Source organism: Dryobates pubescens, chromosome 6 (genome assembly GCF_014839835.1).
Source record: "Dryobates pubescens isolate bDryPub1 chromosome 6, bDryPub1.pri, whole genome shotgun sequence".
NCBI lineage: Eukaryota > Metazoa > Chordata > Aves > Piciformes > Picidae > Dryobates > Dryobates pubescens.
In genome coordinates, this window is record NC_071617.1 from 35,795,960 (window position 1) to 35,822,597 (window position 26,638).

The 26,638-nt window shown below is 37.0% G+C and overlaps 1 protein-coding gene across 7 annotated transcripts in view; it reads right to left on the reverse strand.

Annotated features, from left to right (window-relative positions):
- Positions 1-1,739: 1,739 nt before the first annotated feature.
- The window catches only part of CEP170 (centrosomal protein 170), an 89,305-nt gene continuing 64,406 nt past the window's right edge, over positions 1,740-26,638 (reverse strand). For 2 of the 7 annotated variants that reach the window (XM_054162317.1, XM_054162312.1), the window contains 8 exons: positions 24,143-25,972; positions 17,101-17,335; positions 13,403-13,580; positions 11,802-11,969; positions 11,425-11,513; positions 6,594-6,687; positions 5,365-5,416; positions 1,740-4,105 (listed from right to left, as the gene is read on the reverse strand). In XM_054162317.1, the coding sequence (XP_054018292.1) occupies positions 3,819-4,105; positions 5,365-5,416; positions 6,594-6,687; positions 11,425-11,513; positions 11,802-11,969; positions 13,403-13,580; positions 17,101-17,335; positions 24,143-25,972 (2,933 nt within the window). In that variant the 3' untranslated portion in view covers positions 1,740-3,818. The remainder of the gene's footprint in view (positions 4,106-5,364; positions 5,417-6,593; positions 6,688-11,424; positions 11,514-11,801; positions 11,970-13,402; positions 13,581-17,100; positions 17,336-24,142; positions 25,973-26,638) is intronic. The other 5 variants (XM_054162316.1, XM_054162314.1, XM_054162313.1 and 2 more) reach the window with 5 other exon arrangements.

Genomic DNA, 26,638 nt, shown 5'->3' on the forward strand with positions numbered 1-26,638 from the left:
GAGTGGCTGTAAATGGGTCCATGTCCAAGTGGAGGCTAGTGACAAGTGTAGTCCCTCAGATCAGTACTGGGACCAGTCTTGTTTAACATCTTTGTTGGTGACATGGACAGTGGCATTGAGTGCACCCTCAGCAAGTCTGCTGACAACACCAAGCTGTGTGGTGCAGCAGTCATGCTGGAGGGAGGGGATGCCATCCAGAGGGACCTTGACAGGCTGGAGAGGTGGGCCAATGACAGCTTCATGAGGTTCAACAAGACCAAATGCAAGGTCCTGCATCTTGGGTCAGGGCAATCCCAAGCACCGATATAGGCTGGGCAGGAACTGGCTTGAGAGCAGCCCTGAAGAAAAGGACTTGGGGGTGCTGGTGGATGAGAAGCTCAACATGAGCCAGCAGTGTGCACTTGCAGCCCAGAAAGCCAATCACATCCTGGGCTGCATCAAGAGCAGCATAGCCAGCAGGTTGAAGGAGGGGAGTCTCCCCCTCTACTCTGCTCTGGTGAGACCCCTCCTGGAGTACTGCATCCAGTTCTGGAGCCACTATCACAGGAAGCATCTGGATATGGTGGAATGTGTCCAGAAAAAGGCTACAAGGATGATCAGAGGGCTGGAGCACCTCTCCTATGAGCAGAGACTGAGAGAGTTGGGACTGTTCAGTCTGGAAAAGAAAAGGCTCCAATGAGACCTTATTGCGGCCTTCCAGTATCTGAAAGGGACCTACAAGAAAGTTGATGAGGGACTTTTTAGGGTGTCAGGTAGTGATAGGACTGGGGGAGAATGGAACAAAACTAGAAAGGGGTAGATTCAGGTTGGATGTTAGGAAGTTCTTCACCATGAGGGTGGTGAAACACTAGAACAGGTTGCCTAGGGAGGTGGTAGAAGTCCCATCCCTGGAGGTTTTTAAGGCCAGGCTGGATGTGGCTCTGAGCAATCTGATCTAGTGTGGGGTGTCCCTGCCCATGGCAGGGGGTTGGAACTAGATGATCCTTGAGGTCCCTTCCAGCCCTAACCGTTCTATGATTATATGAATAAAAATCTCTTGCCCTTCTGGAGCTGAGTGCTACTGAGCATTACTGTGTGCCATTAATGCAGCCTTAACACCATCAGACCTGGGAAACAAAATAAAAGTACATGCAGAGATGGTGAGAGCTGGCTGCTGCCAAGCCAGAGCAAAGCTTATCAACACTGAAATGTGTAAGCTGGTTATGAACTCTTGGAGCTTTATAATAAACTCATTGTTTTACTTGCATGAAGCCAGCTAAGAGAAAATTTAATATCTTACAGGAAAAGCACATATAGAGTTGAAGCTGGAACAGAAGTGAAAAAAGCACCAGGCTGGACAAATCAGTGTTCAATGAAGTTTTCTAACAGATGATGCAGAAGGAAAGCAGTCTGAAAATCATCTATTGTCGCACCTGGCAAGTGCACTAAGACTCATTTCCTTTCATTATACAGAGGGGATCAGTCACTTTTTGGTGACTGGCATACTGGAATGTATTTTTTTTGCCTCTAGCTGTGCACAGTAAAATTCATTCAAGTGTGGAAATGAACCTGAGTAGGAGAAAATGAGTCTGTGCCTATGGCATTGTCTAAGTGATGCAGAAGCAGCAGTAATGTAACTTTTTTTTCCGAGAAAAGATGCTTCTGAAAAAATGCAATTTCCTATTTTATTAGAGGTAAATTAGATTGCAGGAAGACTGTGTGAACTGCCCAGCTCTCGATTACATATTCACACATTTGTAAAGTTCCAGAAACACTTTATTTAAAAATGGAGTTGTAAATGCATATAACAAAAATAACATACATACTAAATGTAACAAAAATAAATAAGGAGAACGTGTTCATACAAAATAAGAACATAGTAATGCAAAATGCTTGTTACAGAACATAAAGGTAGAAACGTCTGAAAGAACACAAACATAATCTCACATGAAGAGCCTGCACCTCTAATCCTTCCCAGCCATTTCCTGCTTTCCACTGGAGTCCGCACAAAAATCATGTTCCCAAGCATTAAACATAAGAAGGAATTATGGTGATGGTTTGGTACACTCCGTTTTCAAGACCTAGCTCTAGTTTTGATTTATTTTTTTGTCCTTCTGCACCTTCTAAAACTTTTCTTGTAGCCTCTGTAAACTGGTGTAGTTCAGGCTTCCACAGTTAGCTGGAGTAGAGCATATTGAGTCATACATGAAGGCTGTTTGCTTTTAATTTTTTTAAAGAAAATACGAAATCCCTTATATAACAGATCAGTGGTTTTGTTTTTACAACTCTACAAAAACATTTTTGCATTTTTATCAAGTGGTCCAACTTTTACTGACTTCTGAAAGCCTGTACAATTTAAAAGAGTACAGAAAGTAGTTTGTTTTTTTTTTTTAAACAAATGTCATATATGATTATTGCTGAAATATTAAAGACCATCTCATAAAAGCTGAAAAACTGTATCATTAACCTTAATATATACTGATGCAAACATAGGAAAATTCCAGTCTATTAGTTGCAATGAACAGAAATAACATTCCTCCACATTACAGTGTTCTGGAAATACAGTCATTTACCTTTATTTTTATTATTGTTTCCAAATGTTAAGTTACCGGGACAACTTATAAGGAAAATAGGCTTATATAGGAAACTCTAAATAGACTTGCTTTTCAGTGGTATAAGCAAAATGTCTATGTTAGCAGTCATCTTCCAGAATCCTTTTAAATATGTAAGACAGAGACACCTTTACTAGCAAGACTACAGGAAAATATACAGAAGCAAATAAAATTATTTGCTTGGGAGTGCATCTATCAATCAAGCAAATTATGACAACTCTTATTTCCAGGTTCCCTAAAGAAAAGATTTACATCTGATGATCATTCCAATGAACAGTAATTTCTTCTGTAAGCTTACGTTGCATTTGAATCGGTGAGAGCCTGTTTGCCTCAATATGTTTTCAAATGTCCAATGCTGCTGTATGTTTACATTTGTTTCCTGGTTTCAATGCACACGTGGGCAGAAATAAGATATGAAATACTTCTACTTCCATTAACATCAAGAAGACATTTGAATCTGATCAAAAAGTGCCAAATAGTCCATTTGGAAGTGGATTAAAACACTACAATGATAATACAAGTACAGTATTATCAGTTTTCTATGTACACGAAAACACTGCTTTCTGTTTCATGATATTGATATGCTCACCCATCACTCCCAGCAAATCTTAGTGCAAACATAATAAGTGAACTTTGTAAACCCCAACACAATTTTAGACAGTAACAAGGTTATGAAAATCACAGAACTGTTTGAGACTTTCAGTATGCAAGAATGAATGCTTTCTGAAATCTGTCTTACCTTTTGCAGTAATGTGTCACTGAAGTCAAAGGTAATGTTTCCTATATAAACTGTCTAATTCAGGATCAAGAGTAACTGTTCAACAGCTCTGTACATACTTTAATGGAGGAAGTCCATTCATTAAAGCAGCTTGGCAAAGAGATTTGGGGTTTCAGTAACATTAAATGTTAGACTGCTTGCAAGGCCTTTAAAAAGAAATAAAACTAGTAAGGGAAAACTGCTGATATAATAATTATTTTGCAAAGCACACAACCACAAAGGGCAAACCTGCCACAATCTGCTTTCCTACACCGGTATCCTATGCATAACTTTATGATTTGAAAAGGATTTGTGTAACAATCAAAGTATCACAGTTAAAGAAAACTGGTTTAATAAATCAACTGCTGTTTGACCAAGCCTTTTTCCTTCCTAATTATAAAACCAAAATTATAATTTTTCCTTTATTCTAAACATCCCACATGAAAAGTTTTTGTATCAACACTGAGATGTCACTCACGCAGGGTAGAATCTTCCTCTTCCCCATCTGGGTTAAACCTATTGAAATGTATGCTGAAATCTGACTCAGATTCAGCATTCTCAAATTCAGCTGCAACGGGGCCGGCAGCGGGCCGAAGAGCTCGAGCTTCAGGCTGGCAGTTTGCCTGCACTTGAGGGCGGCTGCTTTGGGAAACAGGACTGGACTTCGGCTTTGGCTGAGCTGGTAAGATGGGGCTGCCAAATCCCAAGTTGCTCAGAGCATCCAGGGTGCCATCAGGGTCGATCATAGCATTAATTGCTAAGCAATCAAGAAAAGATAAACGTGTCAAGGGACAAACAATTTAAAAAAAAATAAAGGTGATGTTCTGTTACCATAAACCCCATGAAAATCTTGTTCTCACACTTTCTGCTTTTACAAGTGATGCCCACTAAGTATTTGCAGGTGATACATATATTTAAAAAGCAATTAAGTGTGTGTATGTATACGTACACACACACACACACACACATATATATGAAAATTTAGATGAAACTGCACCAACTGAACACTGCCTGATGTGTGGACAGGCATAAGAGACGACAAGTTGTCTATAATTAGCATGTAGACTGAAAAATTGGATTTTTAGTAATATTTAAAGGCATTTTTCTCTAATGTTACCATTGGATTATTTTGTTCCAAAATATCCGAGGCTGCTAATTCCACAGTTGAATGAAGTCTGTATGAAAGAACAGTCATTTATCCTTTTCAGTGCGTAACAATGGACATACTGTCCACATGCTGAAGGCAAACTGAACCATCTATTACAATTTCATTTTACTGTATTATTAACACACTTGGGACATTTAACAGAGTATCTTTCTTTATTTCCAAAACTATGCTAACATGTACTTGAACAACACCGTGTAAACAAAGAAATCTGGCCTCTTTCTCTGGGCCTCATTTCTTGTTTCTCTAAACAATTTGTAATAAATCAACATTTTTTTCCTAATTATACCTGAGCATGAAAGAAATATTAATTTCCTTCTACAGTTACCTAACAATCCCTCTTTTTTAAAACATTTTTTATTGTAGTAAAAATAGCAAATATAAGAAATTTGCAACAGGGTGGATTCAGTAATCTGAAGGAAGATATCAAGAGCTAATTCTAATTTTTCATTTTATTGTATCACACATAAGGCTTCTCTTTTTGATATTTCCTGTAAGTCCAAGCACAGCCTCCTCCTGAATTAGGCTACACTGAGATCAAAGACTATTTTATAAAAGCTAGTCTCAGGATTCCCTGTCCCTCACTCTTCAGCATTTACCACAAAAATATTTCTATTAAGAGCGTTTCACAAATATTTCCTCTGGGATTCTCTGTACTATTTTATTTGAAGTTGAGCCTTTTCTCATCTATATAGAAAGATATCATAATTAAAAACCAAACAAACCAAAGCATTTCACTGACAACTGCGAATATATTTTAACAGAATGCAGTCACCTTTTTTTTTAAATTAAATATATATAATGAAACAAAAGTAAAGTAAGCAACCACAAAAGTGAAAAAGAATTTGTACCTTGCAGCTGTTTCTCAACTCGTTTCAGCTCCTGTAAGATTGATGATATTTCCTAGGAAAGAAACAAACATATTTCATTAAGAAAAAAGAAAAGAGACACAGACAGTAGTGAACAATCTCCCTCCTCAACCTTTCAATACACTTTGGGTTGTTCTCCTAGCATCCACCACACCCTCACTAGTGGCGGCCAGACATATACCCACAGGTCCTGGGTGGCAGTGCTTGAGGCTGGACAGCTGTGGCCCACGCAGAAATTAAGAGCTCCTCTGCACTGGCCAATTGCTAGGGTCAACAAAACCTCCCTCTCTTCCTGTAGAGTTTTTAATTATTCCAGAAAATCAGTCTGGATGAATTTAGTATGTAACAGAGGAAGTTCCAGCCAGTTCAATGCCAGAGGAAACGTGTTCAACTTTTGTTTCTGAGCAGTCCAGTACAAGGTAGGTGAGAAGGAGCTTCCTCTCTCATCTTTCCCTCAGAAAAGGAAACTGCTTCAGTAAACTGACATTCTTAACAGCATGACACTCCAAGTGGGATAATGTAGCTAAGACCTTCCACCTGCTCTCACATGCAGATACTTTTTTTTTCAAACCTTACGCTCTTGTGTTTAGAAACAGAGGAGAAGCTACCAGGAAACAACATCTGTGCTCCCTTCCCTCACCTTGTCATGCAGACTCATCATCAAATGGCTCTAAGCAGGAAGAGGTAGAAGACTACATGAATCAACTAGAGGTAGCTGCTCCCCTAAATTTTTCACTTCCACACAAAACCCACTGTTTGTTTTTCAATGAAGAATGCTTTTATGGCAATGTGTCAACAGATTATTTTCATTCACATATAACAAAATGCAACTATTTACCCAAACATTAATAAGTGGTATTGAACGCATTAACAATCAGTAGGTAGTTTTTAGATTGTAAAACAAGTTAATTAAAAAGCAATCTAGTATTCAAACTAATGTTGGTTGCCTTTTGTTAGAAGCACTGATGGTCTGTATATAGTCTGTCTCCTCTTCATTGCATTCCCTATCTGAAAATTTGAAATTTCCCCTAATTCTTGTTTATTTTTAATATAGTAAATCTTCATAATTATTAAAGATTAGGTTTATTCTTGAAATATACTAAGTGTTTAAGTAAAACCTTTTGAAGTTGATATTGAAAATAACACATTACTCTGCCAATTATTTAAAAATGAGGTCAGAGGCTCAGTCAGTCACAGTAAACTGTTCATACCATGCTTGATGTTTTCACAATAGGAACTTCACTTTCAGCTCGCAACTTGTTTTCGATTTCTTCCCAGTTTCTGTCTTTGTCCTTAAATAATATTCTAAAAGAAAGACATTCAAGAACAGTGTTTAAAATAGACAAAAATAAACAAATCTGAATGATTAGATAACACATACAAGAAAGCAGCATAGGGAGCACTGAATACAAGTAAAATTTGAAATACTGAAAATGGACAGAATCCAATCATAGAGTTTCAGTTTTCAGGGAAGCATACAGTTCAGCACTATCATTTTATTGAGATTAAAATGGCACTTCTGTAGCTAAATACTTACTAATGGTGTTGAAAAGACTCAGCTGAAGTTTTTTTCTCCAGCATTGAGAGATGTCAAATAAATGCAGCTGGTTTACATTTGCATTTTATATTAAACTCATGAAAAATAATCCACCAGAAAATTAAAAAGAAAAATGCATTTCCTCAAAGAGTCTCAATATGCAACTTGTGTAAGTATGATTTAGTACTATGTGTCACTTGTATTACATGTTCAAAGAAGTAACTGCTATTATTTGTGAAATTTACTGCAAGATTCCTCTTTTTTATGCTTCTCCTCCTTTGCTGTAGTAAATAGTTTGTTTTCATTGTCATATCATAAATATAAGTCCAGCTTTTTGAAGCATCTACCTTGTCTTATCCCTACATAGATGGATGCCCTCAGACAGCCCACCCAGAAGCTGCTTTAACTCACTTGAAGTCTTCTCTCACTGCTGCTTCAGAACATGGTTTTGTCAGATGTTTCACTTAGAGCAAGTTGTGCTCTCATGGAATCATAGAATTGTTAGGGTTGGAAGGGATCTCAAAGATCATCAAGTTCCAACCCCCCCCCCCCAGGCAGCGACACAACACAATGTCCTGACATAGAGGCAAACAACCACTTCTGCCAAGTACCTTTGGTGTATGAACTTACAAAGCATACAAAGAGCAAACATTAATACATACTTCTTGTTGTGGAAGGGAAAAAGTAAATTAGAAGTAAACACAACTGTAGTGAAGAAAACACTAAACACTATGTCCTCAAGTAGTCCTCATCCTGTGACAAAGCTGATCATCAGATTGCTTTTATGTTCCAGAATTGAATAAAAAAAGCTTGCAAAGTTGTAAACCTGCAAACCTGGGTACCAGAAAGTGCAATTACATCAGGAAATTTAGGACTTACCTGACACTGATAAGTTAAAATATCAAATAAAAGAAAAATAGACTAAATAGATTAAATTAGATCCTTTATAGTATCATACACAAAAAACCCAGGTGACTCCTAGAAATATTTTGATTCAGTATATAGGAGTACCTTATATTTTCTGTACTTCAAAGACATTTGCTCACACTGGAAATAAGTAGGAACATAGAAAATAAAGCTGTAATTAGCCATAAACAGCACTAGTAGAATAAATATAGAAGTTATTGTGACACTGCATGTTTTTTATTTATCTTCTTGATCATGTTATAGTAAATTACTTGTCCCTGTGTATGTGGTCTCCTTTTAGAGATACTTTTTTTTTCTTAAAAGCTGACACCTTTCCATTTCATAGGTAATTTTATTAACACCACCAACAAAAAAGAGGCAAAAAAAAGGAAAGCAGTAATTTAAAAAATATTCTTTCTGCTACAAAGTGGACAGGCCAATTTGGTTTTGCTGCTACTTTAGGAAGTCTTACTTCCTTTTCACATTCTTCCATTTAGTACACTTTAACTTCCTGGGGGGGTCTTCATCTCTGTCTCCTTTGCTCCTCCTCCTTCTAACCATACTCTTTAAGGTAAAATAACTTATTTACGTCTGCTCTTGTATTTCCCTGCTTTCTGGGGCAAATCCACCTGAACATTGTTATTTGGTTGTGTTCAGCCTCCATTTTTCTTTCATTGCACTTTTTAGGATGCACAGCAAACTGCAGAGCCCGTCAAGTAGTACCAGAACTGTCCTGAGCACTTTGTGTAACTGAAGAGGTACCAGTAATACTGCACTCATGTTGTAGAACACTGATAAAAGCATGTAGATCTTCTCACTGCAAAACCCACTTACCTTGTCCCTCAATCTCTGAAAATTCCTGCAAACTCATTATAACATATAATAGACAGAAAAGACAAAAACCTGCACATCTTTTTTCCTGAGAAGCTGTTATAATAGTTCATTAGCAAAGAATGGGTTATAGGAGACGTGACAAGAATGCTGGAGAATTTTTAAGTATAACATAGGTTTGTGTACACTAGCAGGTAAGAAATTAACTCATTATAGATCTAAAGAATAAATTACAGAAAAAATAAATTAGCAATCTCCAAGCTATGAGCTTATCCTGAAAAAAAATTACACATATAGAGAGGATTTGCTGAAAGGACAGAACCAAGCACTTGAACCTGGTTCAAGCAGAACAGCATGCTACGACTTGAGGAAAAACAGTTTGGCCAGCAGGGGAAGAATGTAGTTGAGGAATACAATGTCAAAAGCTTCTCTTGATCCTGTTTCTTGATATAAAGGAGGAATGACGACAAATCTCACTGGAACTCAAAAAACTTCAGTTTTCTAATATATAGGTAATGTCAGTGGGGAAGCTTGGAAGAAATAGATCAAGCAAAAGTAAAATGTATTCCTTTTTATCCTCTGTTTATTTTCATGACAAATTTTAACACATTTAATTTCTGATGATCTGCTTGTCAAGAATAAGTGAAAATATTTATGCTCTTAGTATTTTAGCCAAAGCAAAACATTTTGTAAAGCTAGCCTTTGCAATTGAAAAATTACAGAAAGATGAGTGTTCACATTCACGTAAAGCACTTCAATCTAGGCAGGGAGGATGCAATTCTTTAGAATTTATGATGGAATTTATACAGACTGTAGTTGTTCTATACTGTCTGTGCTCTTGGGAGAGAGGTTTACATTGGTGAGAAAGAAAATTTGAGGGAGGACTTGTAAAATACAGACAGACTCACTGGCCTATTCTTACTGATGCCTCTAAAAATTTCTCCTCTTTCAGGTTCAAGTACTCTGGAAAAAAAACACACAACAGGTAGCTGGACAAATCCTGACTGATTCTCATTGTATTTGTTCTGGGCAGAAATTTTAACTGGCTTAACTCCTGTAAAAGGAGGAGAAGCACACCAGTTGCTTTGACTTATATACATCAAAACAATGCTAAGGTAAAATCTGTAATAGACTCTAGCTACCTTATACTGCTGTTGTTCTGATTCAAAGTACTCATGGTATTATGAGTAACATATTATTCAAATTCATTCTGAGCACCAGGAAAAGGAAGTTTGAATCACAGCTCTGAGGAATATGCTAAATAATTATTAATGAAAGTTTTTCCAATATATTTTTATAGAAATATGCAATGTCACATTTATTAAATCTACAGAAAATGTTTATAGATATGCTTATATTTATAATATCATACACGATCACATCATTATTACATTCATTAGAGTGTGACTGACTGCCTTTTAAGCCTGGAAAATTAATCAGAAAAGTCCAAGATTTGATTTTACAGTTATCTGCTTTCTTCAGAATAGATTGATGAACATAAATTTCTTTTAACTCATTGGACTGAGTTCAAATTTGTCCGTTAAATAAGGTAGAAGTGTGCTAGCCACCTATTTACAGATCAGAAACTACCAGGCATCAAGAAAATCAGCATGATGAAAGTAGTAGTTATCTGCTGCTTCTGAGGCTTCCTGATACAATCATCCTAGATGCCTATCACAATTAAGTCAGTCAGTAAGAAAGATTCATGTTCCAATGATGCAGCTTTAAAAGAGAAATACATATTGGTAAGCAGAACTCCTTATGGATGTCCCTGTATTTTTTAAGAGAATTATGCTCAAAACATAGTATTTTGTTTCTATTTCCAGATATCAGGTGCCTTTCAAAGAATGGTCACACTTAAGTACTCCACTGCTTGTATTTATTTGCTCCTTTTTGGAGCTCAGCTATTAAAGTAAATAAAAGCATGCACTCAGAGGCTGATTAGGCTTGAACAAGTTGCAGACTTTTGCACAACTTGTAATACATCTTGCAGAATGAAGTTGTGACCGTTTGACGCTGTGCCTTTAAGAAAGGGGCACACTGGCTAAATGTTTATAAAATATTTTGGTATTCTAAACGAATTTCATTGGTAGAATTGTGGGAGGTGAGGTTAGTCCCAGCGCAGCTGGAACTTTCTCTCAGTCTTCCTTTCTTCGCTGTCCCTTTCAGCTGGATCTGCTTCTGGGCTTCTTGCCAAGAGATAAGAACTAACAAACTCCCTGTGCATAGGCCTCTGCTGTATTAACTCCCCTGTTTTCTCTTCTTCTACCTCTTTTGCGGGAGAAGGGAGGTAGGGGGGTGAAGGGGGCACAGGGGGAAGCCCCCTCTGTGGGGGGTCTGGATTCTGGTTGAGTTCATTTGCTGTATATTCCTGTATATATTGTAAAATACCTGTATTTGTTGTGTTACATATAATCTGTTTCCTTGTAAAATATACTCATTTCTCCGACTGAGTTTTAGCCGCGGTTTCTTCCTCAGTGGGGGAGGGAAAGCAGAGCCTTTCCTTCCAAGCCACCACAGAAGTTGAACAGCTTTTGAGAGTAACCACATTGTATATAATTCACCATGTGAAATACCCACAAGCAATAATAGAAAAATTATTAATTCCAAATGTTTCTGAACACTATAAAAGTCATGGGTAACACTGCTTTTTTAAAACACAAGTTGCTACTAAATACATTTGCTGTGTGAATATTACATATATCTACTAGCAGGAATGTTGCTAAGAGCAGCCATTTTCAGAAATAACAGCAACTTAAAAAACCCACCTGATTTTACCAGCTGTTTTGTCTATGGATTGTCTTATCTTGCGAGAAAACTGGAAGACTGAGGACAACAGCAAACTGTCCCCCATGACCTGCAGTAAGTTTTCAATAAAAAAACAGTATTATTAGTTTAATGGGAATTAAATGCAAACAATTCCATATCTATTGAAATGTGTCAAGCTTAGAAAAAAAATAATATCACATTTGTGTTCTAATAAGTCTAAGGATACTTTTATATTTTGCAAATTAAATTAAATTCCAATAGCAATGCCACCTGCTACAGGTAGGAAAGAAAGGAAAGTGTCTAGAAATTTCGGTGGGCAGAAAATTGTAAAAGCTTAAAACAGACATTACTACAGAGAATCCTGTTGTGTTCACACCTCATCTCTGCTCCAAGTCCTTCTCCGGGTAATTGTTGGGGGATCCAGGGCATCTGTTAGCTGAGGTCTAGCACCATTAGGCCGACCATTCCCCTCTGGTGGTTTGGCATGCACTAGTGGAGGGATTTTTCTAAAATTGAGACTTTCATCAAATACTCGGTCAACCAACTGGAGGGTAAAAGAAAAATGGTTTATGAAACCTACTGCATACATGCAAAAAAATCAGATTACTACTTTTGCCTTCTGAAACAGTTTACAGGAAGCCTACCAAATAAAAATTCTTCTGTTGTATAGCATAAAATGATGCATCTCTCATATAACAACGGCTTGTAAAAATGAACGTGGGTCAAATACCAGACATTGATAACAAAATTAAGACTACCCCACAGAAATTCTGATTATGTGTAGGTGACACAATAGCACCCATAAACTGGTACTGAACATTTTATTCTTTTGAGTAATGAAATATCTCTACGAAATAAAGTGCATTATTATCAAATTTATGGTTTTTTTTCCCAGATTAATCATATTGCTACAAAAACCTACTTAAAGGAGATATTGCCACCTGCAGTATGTACAAGCTATACAATAGTTAAATAATTTTTAAAGAACAAAAGTAGTTACTTAGTAATACAAAAATGAGTGATCTAGTGGTCTCTGAGAGAAGGAGCACTTTACTTCCTTGAAGTTTAGCTATAAGTCCATACAAATTAAAGACAAAAAATATAATATATAAAAATCTATCAGTGCACTTACAATTTCTCTGAGTACTCAAGTCACAGATTTCACTGTTTATATCTTTTTTTTCCCAACAGAAAAAGACAGTATTATACTAAACACACTAAATGAATGTATTAATCAAACCTTATGCACACAAGAATCAATGAATACATTTTGAAAGGAATACTATGAAGAAAAAAAATCCAGTAAACATCTACAACATATTAGGATGAATTGTAATATGGCAGAAAGTGATGATTTAAGTTCAGATTAACATGTTTACCAGTGTTAGACCTGTGATGGTTACTAGAACAAGTTAGTCAATATATTCACAGCACAGCACAACATAGTCAAAGAAAGTAAGAATTACAAAAAGCACAAGGCAAACTTATTTCAAGGCATTTTTTGATGATGTCACTATAACAATGTCATTAAGAAAGAAAAGCTACAGTTATTGTTAACTGATGGTACCTACGTATTTCAATGTACAGAAAATTAACCTTTAATGTCATCTGTGAAAAGAGGGACTTTTTTTATTTTTAATAGGTATATGGAGTATTAAATGTATACATTTACATATATTTCTGAATACACATCAGTATCTTTAAATGCACTTAGATACTATCCAACAGTATCTAAGGCTACAGAGAAGCAAGAAACAAGTAACTATCTTGTCCTATGTTTTGTGGAAAAAAAAGAGACAGACAGTATGCATTCTCTTAGCAAGCTGGCTTCATAATTTCTGGGATGTTTGTTGAAATGTAAAGGAACTTCAAATAAAAAAAAAAGAATGTAGAGGACATGCATATGGGTTGAAGGGAATTAATTATAAAAGGCTATGCAAAATGCTAAAAGCAAAAGAAATAAAGAAAAGGAAGAACCTTATGCATTTCTCCATGAAGATCTCCTACCTCTTCTCTAGTGTCTATGGCAGAGCCAGGGGTGGTGGCAGCAGTGCTTACTGTGGTACTGGGGGCAGTGCCTGATGAAGTCACTGAATCTATCTCTCCTGCTACATCGTTGATTTCCCGTGCGATGAGAGCCAGATCTTGACTGATCCTAAATATTAAAGAGAGTGTTACATTCTCCCCTACAAATACTTCTGAACCAGCAGAGCACAATCTGCAACCTCTGAGCTTCTTAGTTCCTGACGGCTGCACTGTGAAAATACATATGCCCTTCTAAATGGAAAGTTTATTTATAGAAGTGTAAAAGCAAATTTTTAACTGAAGCTTTTACTAACATGATTTCTAGAGGAAGAAGGTAGAGGGCAATCTCAAAAGACAGAGGAGTCTTGTTTTCTTTCTAGGGTCCCAGGAAGAGACAGGCAACATGCAGTAAATCCAGTAAGATGAGATACACAGGAAACATGCTGAAAATACTGCACAGAGGACCTGGGTACGCACAGTAAATATGAAACATCCAGAAGACATTTAGTTTGTACCTCAGTTTACCCATTTGCCAAGAACTTCTTCAGGACCTCTAATTATCTAGCAGCCCTGCAAGCTCACTCAGATCAAGCCGCTGGTCTGAAATTCCAGACCAATGCCATAAATCCTCACATTTAATCAAGACAAGGTTTCCAGTTTGGGAAAAAACCCAAAAACATGTCTCTAAACATATGGATATGATAGCACTACATGAATACACCTGGATTGTCAGCTGAATATTGCTTTTCCTTTCTTCTGATCTGCCACATAAAAAAGCTCTGTTCTTTTGTTCTGCTCAGGAAAGGGAGAGGGCTTGCCCTAGCTCTGCCTGTGCTACTTTTCTCCAGGATACTCCCAAAAGAAGGAAGTAAAAAAAAAAAATCTGCAATAGAAAGCAAGGGCTAAGTATCTCCTACTAAATACGGCAACCTGAATCTCATGGATCAAGCAGTCCAGAAGACACAGAATTCAGAGCGACCCACCAAGCCATCCCCTTTCATACTTCGGTCTGAAAGGACTCAAGGCACAAAATTTAACAGTGCTAATTCTGCATCAAGTACTCTGAAGTGGAAGGAGCTGCAGAGCCATGACAGTGACGCACATTTTGCTGGCCAGTGTTTGTTAAAGCTGAGCTTCTCTCTGCCTTTTCACTTTGTCTTCAAGTCAAAAACAATGGACAACACTGACCTAGAGACAGTTTAATTCTTAGTGAGCAGAATTTAAATTGGACAGGCAAATGTAATTCGAGGAATTTCTAGTCAAATTCCCACACTGGATTGTGTGGCTGACCATCAGCAACCTGCAACAAAATGCAGCCTTGTGCAGCATAGATACACATACAATTGGGATAAGGCTGTAAGACGATTTGGAAATTACTCAAGACAGTATTTTTGAAATCAAACTACAATCAAAGACTGGAAAACTAAAGCAGAAATCAAGTCAAATGCTTGTTTAAATCAATTACATTAAATAGTTTAACCTAATTACTATGTGTTTTGAGTTTATTTATTTTTTTTCTTCTTATACGTAGGTATCATTAAACCTCCAAGGTTTAAGCTAATATTCTAAGTAGTAGAGATATTAGAGCACCTACTTCCTTTGTTTCACACAACCATATCACTTTTTTTTTTTTTAAACAGAGAAGTTGCTAATAATCATGTTTGAATTTCTAGGACAAATTTTGGTATTAAATGAATAGTTGAAAATAAAAACCAGAAAATGTCAATTATCAGTATATTCTCCAGAAAACAGAAGTCATTAAATACCATAATCAACAGTAGTATCAATCAGCTAAGAACTGGCTCTCCACAGAAATCATCAATGCTTCAACATGCCACAGACACTTCAACTGAGTTCTTACCAAGCACTCAAAATTACACAAAATGTCAGATGTCTACTCTAACAGAGGTGGCAAGCAAATTGTTACATGATCAAACTCTAGTCAAGTGAATGAAATCTGGAACTAGTTTCAGTATGACAGTAAGCTACAGCCAGTTCTCCTAGATGAGCAGAATGTACCAAGACATTTAAATGAAGCAGAGGTTCAGCAGCACTTTTTATAAGGAGAAGGTAATAGGCTGTGGCTATCCCAAATGATTTTCCCCATACAGACGTATGTTTCCATATATCCATCTCTAACTTTTTGGTTCTTGGAAAGAAAGAGATGTTTCAGGAATATATCTCTGAAGATTCTTATTTCATGATTTATCAAGATGCTGTTAGACTCCCTCTAGACACATTAGAAAAACAACTATTGAAAAATATTACCAAGAAAGGGAAACAAATCCCCCTATAGTACAAAACACAATGCTTCACATCAGTGAGGCTGCAGTGTTAAGATTATTTTTAGAATAAAAACACTTTTCTTGTTTAGGCTTCCAAATTAAGTCATGTGGAAAGGTTGAGAAGCTGAACAGTGCCATCTAAGTTTTAAATAACATTTATATACTGACATTGTTTTATTTATTCAGAGCAAGGTATTTGAACTTTTCCCTGCTTGGTTGTTGTGTGATTTGGGAATAACTGGTTACCAGAACATCAAACTGACTATCTTTTTTCTTGGTTCACTTGAGGCAGAGTGCTATTAGCAATAATGGAGGAAATGCTATACTAATCACAGCTTCTCACAACAGAAATTACTTTTTGAGGAATATACAGGATTTAAACCAGAAAATATCTAACATGAAGTAACATCTAGAAAGATCAAAAATTAAAATGAGAACAGTCTCTCATGTGGCCAAAACCACTTTTTCCTCTCTCCATTACTCATATTATATCAGGTTGGAAGGGACCTCAAGGATCCAACCTTTCTGGGCAAAAGTAGAGTTTAGCCAAGATGGCCCAGCACCCTGTCCAGCTTAATTATACAAATGTCCCATGTTAGGGTCTCCACCACTTTGCTGGGGAGATTATTACAATGGCTTTTCATTGCCATTGTGAAAAACTTTCCTCGTGTCCAATCAGAACATTCCGGGAGAAACTTGTACCCATTTGCTTTTGTTTAGCTTCTTGTCCTGTCACCCAATGAATCCTGGAACTCAAGCACTGCAAGTACCACAGCCCCAGTGAAAATGTGATGATGGTCACAGCAAACAGGAGAGTTGCCCTTGGGAGTAGAATGATGGGCAAGAGCCTCCAGGGATGGCAGCCATTGGGAGAATGACTAAACTCTCCAGTTTATAGGGGGCATGTTTATGGTATGGAGCCCTTCTGTTGGCCAGTTTGGGTCAGCCAGGCTGGCTTTCACTCACCTTACCTATGCATTAACCTGAAGTTTTACCTTGGTATGAATGTAAAAGTAGTACGAAATCAAATATATTTCAGCCTCAAGAAATATATTGTTAGCAACCAAGTTCCACACAAAGTATAAATCTGCAAGTCCCACTAATGCAATCAGAATCTGATCTGGGAATCAATCTGGGATCTGGCTATCACAAATCAGATATGACTATCATTTTCCATTGGTAAGAGATGTGCTGGTAACATGAGTGTTCTGTCTGCCAGAATTCTTTGTAAGAAAAATGTTGAATTACCCATTCAGTTCCTGAATGGAAATGGTAAGCAGATTGATACAGAAAACCTATTACCTCTCTTTCTTCTATATAGGTACCTACATAACTGGTTGGGGACAAATCTCCTTTGAAACCAACCTTGCTATTTCTTCTCGGTGAGCAGTCCAGTCACAAATGTAGTCTTCCTGTTCTTTTATTCTGTGCTTGAATGTATTGCTACTTAGAGTTGTTGTCCCAGTGCTCTGCAGTCGTGTGGTTTTCAGGGCTGGAGAGGTACGTAGACGGGTATGTTTAGGGGAATTACGGTTTGATCCAAATTCGTCTTCTGAGGTGGAAGCATAATCTGTAGGAAAGCGCCTCCATCTTGCGCTTACTGAATTAGTTTAATTATTAAAAGAGAATTATTATTGCATCTTTAATAAGGAAAACACAGTATCATTTCAGTAACATCACAAAAATGCACAACTATTCATTATCAGTCCCCAGATACCTCAACAAAAGGTTTATTTACTACATCTTAAAAAAAGACTACAAAACTTGCGTTAAATAATAAACATTGATAACAAAAACATGAAACAGATGCTCTTTGTACAGTGATGAGTGGAGTAAAATATAAAAGCCACTAACTGTATATGAGCTCAAGCAAACTGTACTACAAACCAAGGGCCCAATTTGTTAACATTTAAGTATACAGCCTGGCTGCACTTCTGCAGAGTTTATCCCACGTTTCATTCAAGGTTTATGTGATGCACCAAAAACCCTGAAGAGGCATAAAAGGAAAGATGAAGCTAGGACCATGCCTGGAATGCATGCTTACACAAGGAAAGCAGAAAAAAAACTAGATAATGGCTGATGCATTTAGTAAAGAAAAAAAGTCATTACAATTAATACCGTTATAAAAATCAGCAGCACGTCTTCAAACCCAGCAGCCTCAGAACAAAAAGCACCTGCTCACACACAGCACATAAAGCATATACAGCCATGTATGTTGCTGAAGACAGCCTGAAGTGTAAGTGAACTGAAACTAAGCAGGAGGCTCTTGACCCCCCTACAAATGACTGAAGTCTCGAAAATGCATTTCAGATATGTTGTCCTTAAATACTCATAGCAGGAAGAGAGTGTAAAGGAATGCTTATCACTACAACCTATTAAATTCTTGCAGAAATTTTAGAAAGTGTGTGATCAACTCTTGGTAATTTAAAAATAATAGATTCAAGTAATGTGCACTATTTTTAGTATAAGAACAGTGCAAGAAGTAACAATAATTTCTCCTGAAACATCAAAAAAGTCATAAGAAATACATATTGATGTATACCTCAACTAACAAATACTGAAAGAAATTTTTAGTCAAGAAAAAATGTTGTCTAATGCTCTCAAAGACCAGAGTATACAGAATATCACATTGGTGTACAAGCTTAGATCCCTTCCATCATAAAATGCATTTTTAGTAACTGAAAACAAAAATAAGCATGTGGAATTTTTTGAGCTTTAATTGTGGGCTTCAAGCCATGTCCACTTTTATTGTTCGGGGTTTTTTTTAATATTCTTTTTTGAAGAAAATTAAAATGTCTCTCCAGTCACTTACTGCTCTTCTTTTTGGAGGTTTTAAAAATGTTTTTGTCCTAAGGAAGCAGAACATAAGCAGAAAAAACACATTTCCCCGGTGACAGCATGCAAGCAATGTATGGCCAAAGTCCAAAGAGTACATCTTATCATCAATTTTTGTTTAAATTCTTTGTACCAGTTTGAATTATATGCATCAAAACTAATATGAAATTTATCTTAAAATCTTCTTAAGTGAGGTAGTCCAGCAGCTCAGCACTGTGCAATGAGCATATGTAATCATGTATTTAAAAACAAAACAAACAAACAAAAAAAAATTGAATGAGAAGTAAAATATCAGAAACAGATTTGATTTCTAGTACTCTACCACTGTAAGTTTCAACATCAGGATCTGGGTCTGGGAGAAGCTTGCATTTCTCTGTGTACAAAATAGTGTTTTATCTTGTTAATTTGTATTAGAACATTCAGATTAGAATCATTTGTTTAAATAAAATATATTTATGATACTAGTCTTAGGTCCTCTTTTCCACCCACATTTTTAGGGAAAGATTCTTTAATTATGCATTTAATCAAAAATGCTCAATTTTGTAAAAGCTTAAACATTTCAGAGATACTAACTGAAATGATATCAGTAATAACTGTCTACATAGTACCACAAAACCTTTCTACATGTTTTTAAGACCATTAAATTTTGAGGCCTTAAAATGTTGTTTATATATTAGTAGTAGCTTTCTTATTAATATGGGGGGCAATTTACTGAAGGCATAAGAGTAAAAATCTCAAAGCTGTAGGATTCATGACAATCAATGTCATACAACAACACAAGCAATATCCAAGCACATTTACCAGTAAGCTAGGTACACATATGCACATGCTTTTAGTATTACTTAAACATTATGCAGCCCCCAAATGTGTTTGTAGTTTATGCAGGTTTCTAAAAGCTATTGTGCAATTACTTATCTAATATCTGTCAACGTACTGTGAATATACTCCAAACTTTTTTTAAACTTTTTTCTTTTTTCCAGATACCTCAATAGCTTTGATCAACCCATCTGCTCACTATTCACAATGACAATTAGGTCACCAACCCAGCAGAGCTGCTGAATACAAAAAAACTGCTCCTCTGACTCAACGCTGAAATTTACAGTTGCAACTTAGCAGTTCTGCAATAGGTCTGATCCTGTTGTTTGTTTTCCCAATACAGAGCTCCTGTAACATTACCTTCAATTTTCCTCTGCAACTGTGAAAAAAGGTCCTTGGTCTTCCCTGTTTTTGCTGATCACAACTTAGTTTAATGATTCCATGCCTTGATTAAACTTTTCATTGCTTGTGCTATAAAATCACTAATTCTGCTTCACATTTCTTCAACGTGTTGTTAGTTACCAAGCCTCCTACTGTAGGAGAAGGGTTCTTTATGGATAGCTTTAGAACAGCTATGTTTTGTCCTTGAGTTAGGAATGTACACCTTAGCAGTAACTGAGAGAAAGAAAGGGGGAAATATAGGGGAAGATTTGTCCTTGCTTGAGTTAGAGAAGGTTATGTTTAATCTTTGACTTAGAAAAGAATGTAAACATCTCATAACTGAAGAGAAAGACTTGGAAGAATTTGTTTGGATGCAATGAGAAGTAGTTTTGTTATTTTAGCCTATTGTATGCCTTATTTACACATGCCAGTAGAAAATAACCAATTAAGATGTGACACACACTCTTTCTAAAAGAGTATATAACCTTACTGTATAACATAATAAAGGTCTTCACTTGGTAACATCTTGGCTTGGAAGTCATGCCTGCAGTGCCTTTGGGGTGACCGAACACCAACCCTGTATTACTAAATCCTACCATGGAAATACCCTGGTAATTACTTCAATGCTAGTAATTCTCATTTAAGAGATTCTATTTATCAGCCTGTCCTTTATAAGTAAGCAATACTTAACTGTAACAAGGATTAAAAAAGACTCTTGAAATTATGGATGTGCTTAATGATATTATGTTGCAACCCATCCACACAAAGTCCAAGACAATAAAATAATCCAGAGACTACATCTTTTTCTGCAGCCTTTTTATAGACATTCACGCCTGAATATTCAAGAAGATCTGGAAAATGCAGACATAATTTTCTCTTTCATCAACTGGATTTAAGAAGCAAGACTCTGCCGCCAACGCTCGGTGACCAACAATGTGGTAAGCATCCAGTATTCTGGTAAAAGAAATTCCAAACACTCTATTTGTAATGATCATTCATTTTCCAGTCCTTCTAGATCCAGGGAGAGAAGAAAATACATCACTGGTATGCCATGATTAAATGTGCCTGAAATGCGATGCATTCAAACAACTGAGGAACTTTTGTTAAGCACTTCATTAGTAACTTCCTAAAAATTAAGTAATTGCTGACTTTTCTAGAACAGAATTCAGGAATTATATGGTTTGAATAAAAAAGCTTCTACTATGTTCCTTTTCTATATATTGCATACCACAGATGAAATCTGGAACTCAAAATCCTAAACAGGTGTAATAATGCTCTTTAGTTACATACTTTACATTACTTTATTGTATTATTAAGCCATGATTTTGTTTTCAAAGTATTTGATTGCTTTTAGATTTTCACTTTGACTTTGCAGCCTTCTCCTTGATCTTGATATATAAACTGACAAAGCCTTTCCATGCCAGAAGCTATTGCTACTGTAGATTTTTGTAACAGTCTATTTAAAATATCTAGCTTATTATGTTGGGGCTGTGTGGTGGTAGGGCCAAATGGGACCAGCACAAACCCATACAGGTCCTGGTATATCCATACATGGTCTCCCCTCTTCCCCTCCCTCCTGCAGGAGTCCAGGGAAACGCAGGAAAAGGACAAAAGAAGTACCAGTAAGTTTGGTAAACAAAGGGACATATTCTCCCTTTATGGTTACAGAACACGTGCACTAGCCATGCTTCCCCTAGACTAGGCCTATGTCTTTGCCTCTTATTGTCACAAGCTGGCAAAATCTCATTTTACTGGTTAACTGTTTGCTGGCTTCACTCGCCCCATTGGCCCAAACTGAATCTTGCACAAGTGATAAACACAGGCCAGATTGTATCTTGCCTTGCCTTGTCCAAGATTCAGGAAAGAAGCCACGAGCCATTCCCTGCAAGCTCCAGAAGCCACGCCTCGCTTGCCTTGCATTTGGAATCTGCACTGTGCCTCAGTTTACCCAGAAAGACACAAGCGCCCTTCACAATAACACATCAAAAAGCCCAGGAGCAGAGAGAAGTGTCTTGCCAGGCAGAGGGACAAATCCTGCGTGAGCCAAGACCCCAGGAACCACCCCCTTGCAGTGATAAGCTGCTATCAGTATAAGCTCCTACTTTGCAGAACCCCAGGACAATCTGCAGATCTTGGGAAGAAGCTTGAAGGGCTGCCTGCCATCGTGCTGAAGCCAGAGCAGCCATTGACCAAAGACTTACCAGCCAGCATACAGCAGCAGCACCCCCACCCCCCCACTTGGGTGGAACTCAGTGAGTTGTTTATTGCCTCCTTTGTTTAATGGTTCTCATTGAGTCTCCCCCAGTGGTCAAGCACCATATTGTGCCAGGGATTCTCTTTCCCAGTTATTTTTCTTGTTTGCTTTAAAATTGTTAAATATTGCCTAAATATTGTACATTCCCACTATATATTCCAGCTGTACACAAAACTGTATTAATAAGTGTTGGGCAATTTTTCATATTAATAATAAGCTATTAATATTTTTATTACTATAATATTTGCCTTATTAATTTATTAATAAATCCTAACCATAACAGGTAGTTCATGAGAATATGCCATTTTGTGCCTCTGGTAAACAGAGTATTTTGTACAAGCTACCACAAGCTTTGACCGTGTAATGCAGATTAAAAAGATGAACACTAAATGAAGATGACCATGATAGACTAGAAGACTGAAAGAGTAAGATGCACCCACTTTCCTGAACAGAAGCAGCAAGCCACTTCAGTGCAGCAACCTGGGCAAAGTTTAGGAAGACAAAGCATACAGCAGTTCAATTGGACATGTAAAGTCCATATAAAGTTCTGTGAAAAATGCAAGAAGTGAAGTAACAGCTGGGGTTTGCCTTTTTGAAATTTGCAACACCACAATGTGAATTAGTGTTAATTATTAAAGCAAACATTCTCTGTGACCTAATGTTGCCACCTTTCAGGCTGCACACACCAATTTGAAACTTTGACTAAACACAAAACCATGTTACTTTTCCATTAATATCTTACAAGGAAAGGATGAGTTTTTTACTATGTTTCAATCTTTCAATGAAAAAATACATTAAAAACAAAATCTTTGTATACACCTGTCATAATATTAAACAGATTCTATTTTACAGTTCAGTGAAGACCTCATTTGTATCCCTACAGAAATTTCTTTTCAGCTAATATGTGACACAGACAGAAGATACCTGTCTGGGGAACAGCCATGGCTAAGAATGCTAATAAGGTACATTCATGATATGCAAGCAACAAAAGGGCACTAAGACTGTGAGAACCTTAAGTATCACAGATCTCTAGATCAGCTCTGAATAAGAAGCAGTAAAGGCAAATACATTTTCACAGCAGCAACCCATGACACTGGGAGTTATTCTGCTTATTTCTTATTAGATTGTGGATCAGCTTCAAATAAAGTCAAGTTGGTACTATGATAATTCAAAATACAAGAGGACATAAATTTGAGATATCCATTCCACGTGGAAACTCACTTACTGTGAATTACCACATTCAATTTTCAGTTAATTTAATATTGCTGTTGGGAAAAAAAAAATAGCCTTTCACACTGCTTATACTTATGTTATATTAAATTCTAACAGAACTATAGGTTCAAATTAATCCATTTATTTTTTGGATTTCTTTTCTTCCATACATAAGATAATACTAACATAAAGAAGCTACCACCAGATCAACCTTATTTGTAAATCATGATGAAATAATAAATCATCATGATTCAGAATAGAGAATAGAAACTACTGCAAGGCAGGGCAAACAGTTTAATAAAAATTAAGTTCATGGTATTTAGCTGGGTAGTGTTTGTGGTTTATTTTTCCATTTGTTACTTCCCTGTTGTTATTCTATTCAATCAAATGCCACTTTTGTAGTTCTGGAAGCTAATCTTAAATTATAAATATAAATATCCTACAGATGCTCAGGTTTTACCTCAGACGATACTTTTGTGCTCAGCATATTTAGAAGCCTGCATTATAAATAAATACTGTATCTTCTACGCAGTAAAAAGTTCTGCTGATCTTCTGAACTTCGCCTACCATGAACCGAGCAAAGAGATCGCTGCTGGTTTTGTACTAATGCGAATCAGCGCTGCCGTGTCTGAATGCCTCAATGCAACTCTTTGCTCTGGTTTCAAGTTAAGAAATAAAAATAAAATACAAACTCCAAAGAGTGAGGATGACAATTTCTTGTCTTTATGATTGTAAGTGAGAAACTTTGACAAGCCTTGCCAAGGAAGCCTCCTACTCCAAAGATGATACCAACCAAAACTCCACAAATGTTTCATAACAACTGTTCCAAAGAAATGAAAGAAATTGAAAATCTCTACATAGGAAAAATACCTACTATTGTAAAAGACCAGTTTAAATAATCACACATACCTGAGGGAGAGTTATGAGCTGATGCCAAAGACCTGGATTTTGAATCTGAAAGTCGAGAAATGCTATTGGCTCGAGTTCTAGCAGAAACTTTACTACTGTCTCCTGCTGATGTTAACCTTGCACCACTTCTGATAATAGCTTCTGGGGTACGAGATGAGGCAGTGCTCCTAGTTATTGTTGCTTCAGAATCACTACGTGCTGATAAAGAGCCAAGTCGAGTCCTGCGAGGTTGAGCAAGTAAGTCTATTCTGGAAATACTTCTCCTCCCTGATGGAGGTTTTGACGTAGAACTTGTAGTGGACACCTCGGAAGCTACTGAAGCCTTATCAGCATCAGCAAGCTCACTGTCAGAGGCTTCACCAAGACGTGCCCTACGCAAGAGAGAAGTCCTTGTAGGACGAGGTCTTGGAAGAGTGGTAGATTTACTAGACTGCCCAAGTGCAATAGGGGAGGTTTTTGATTTAGCTGACTTTCCTTCAATCTTGGAATGTAAAAGTTCATCTGGTGAGGCAAAAGGAACTCTTCCATGTGATTTGCCACAGTATGTTTCCTGATCAGATGACAGGATATCAGAAATGGCAGAATGAGGTACACTAGATGTTTGGTCATCATCTGTCAAATCTACTGATGGTTGTCTCATTCTTCCACTGGATTGCACAGTTTTGCGAGCGTCAGCTCTAGACCCACTATCTGAAGATCGGCTTTTAGTTTTCTTTTCTACCTTTTCTCTGGCACTTGCTGCAGAAGATTTTAAAACATCCTTTGAAGGGGAACCAGAGGAACATCTATCTTTATATAAAGTTGTAAAACTTTTTCGCTTCTGCGTGGATTTCCTTTCACTGTCACCTGTAACAAGACTGATTGTGCTGGCAGTATCTACATCTGATTCTGGTGATATGGAATTATCTCTGTTATAGCTAGGAGTCTCAGGACCTTCATCGGTTTTATTTTCTTCACGCAATTTAGCTTCGAGGAATGCCATTACAGCTTCTGTGTCTTTCAAAATGAGTGTTGTGTCCAGACTGGAATCAGTGTCCATTGAATCACTTCTGTCACGTAACCTGTTTGCAGATGCTAAAGGAGCAGCAGATCCACTTTGCTTATTAATGTGAGGAATAAGTTCTATAGGTATATTTGTGCTAGGCTTATCTATAGTAAAGCTACCTTGCCTCACTAATGTTTTTGAAGATTCCTTTTTTTCTCCTCCAGATGATTTAGGGATTTGTACTTTAACAGTTTCCTCGTTTTTCCTTCTTTTTCCCTCACTCTGCACCAACTTCATTTCTCCTTTTTCTGTAACATGTCCAGGGGCTTTGTTTTGATTTTCCAAAGTTTTGGGTGACACTGCAATTTCCTCCCTACCTTTCTCAACGTGGTTTGCAGCAAGTTTTGTAGAGGACAATTTTGTGGGTGTCCAGTGTCCTTGCTCCTTTCTTTCTTGTTGTTGAATTTTTGCTAAAGCTTGTTTCACTACAGAAGTTTCTTTGCCAGTTTCAGCTCTCTCTTTACTGGAAGAGCTTGGGAAAGAAAAAACTTTGTCTCCAGTTGCTTTGGGTGAAAGACCATTCATTGTTCTGCTTGACTTAGCTATACATCTGTTATCAGCATCTGAGGCACAAGCTGGAGTTTCTTTCTCCTGAAGTTCAGTGTCTTGCTTTTCACCTATTTCTGATCTCTGATGAGATGCAGTTTTTGCTTTTGAGCTTTCATTCCCATTCTCCTCTTTAGGAAGCTGTGGAAGTGTTCTCCTTTTTCGCTCTCCTTGGCTGGTCATAGAAGCAGCTGAACCTGTGCTTCTGACAGAAATAGCAGACTCACTCATGTCTGTGTCTGAAAGTGAAAAAGAAAAAAATATCTGAGAAGTTATTAAAAGAGCACGGTAAATAGAAACATTAAATTCTTAAGACTGAGTAAGACTAATAAAACAATGTAAAACAGAACGGAAAAAAGTCATTAGTCCATCACTCTGTTTTACGGCACCATCAATTATATTTAGACAAATACATGTTTAAAAACATTTAAGAAGTTCTTTAAAAAAACCTCAGCTGATGGAGAATGACCATTCCTATAAACCATTTGGGGATATAACTCTTAAAATAACTGCTGTAGGTTTAGGCTATGCCTTTAAAATCTAGCTGCAGATTTCAAGCAGAAAAGTAGAAAAATATAAATAAATTGCTATTGGGTGTGAAAAGGAAAACATAAGATTATTCTAAACAAATTCATTGGATAAATGTCTGGGATAAGAGAAGCTGTATCATAACAATACTTCACATTTCACTAGCATACCCATTCCTTTTTTCCTCTCTTCTGATCTTGGCTGTTTTGCTTTGCTGGGGAGAAGATAACATGCTGCTTCTGGCTGGTCTTTAGATAAGACTAACACTGCTTTCTCTCAACTCCTCTCTCTCTCTTGATACAGCGGGGTCTGGGAGGTTTGGGTGTGTGTCTTTTTGACCAGGGGGCTTTCCATGTTGTTTGCCAATTGTAAATATC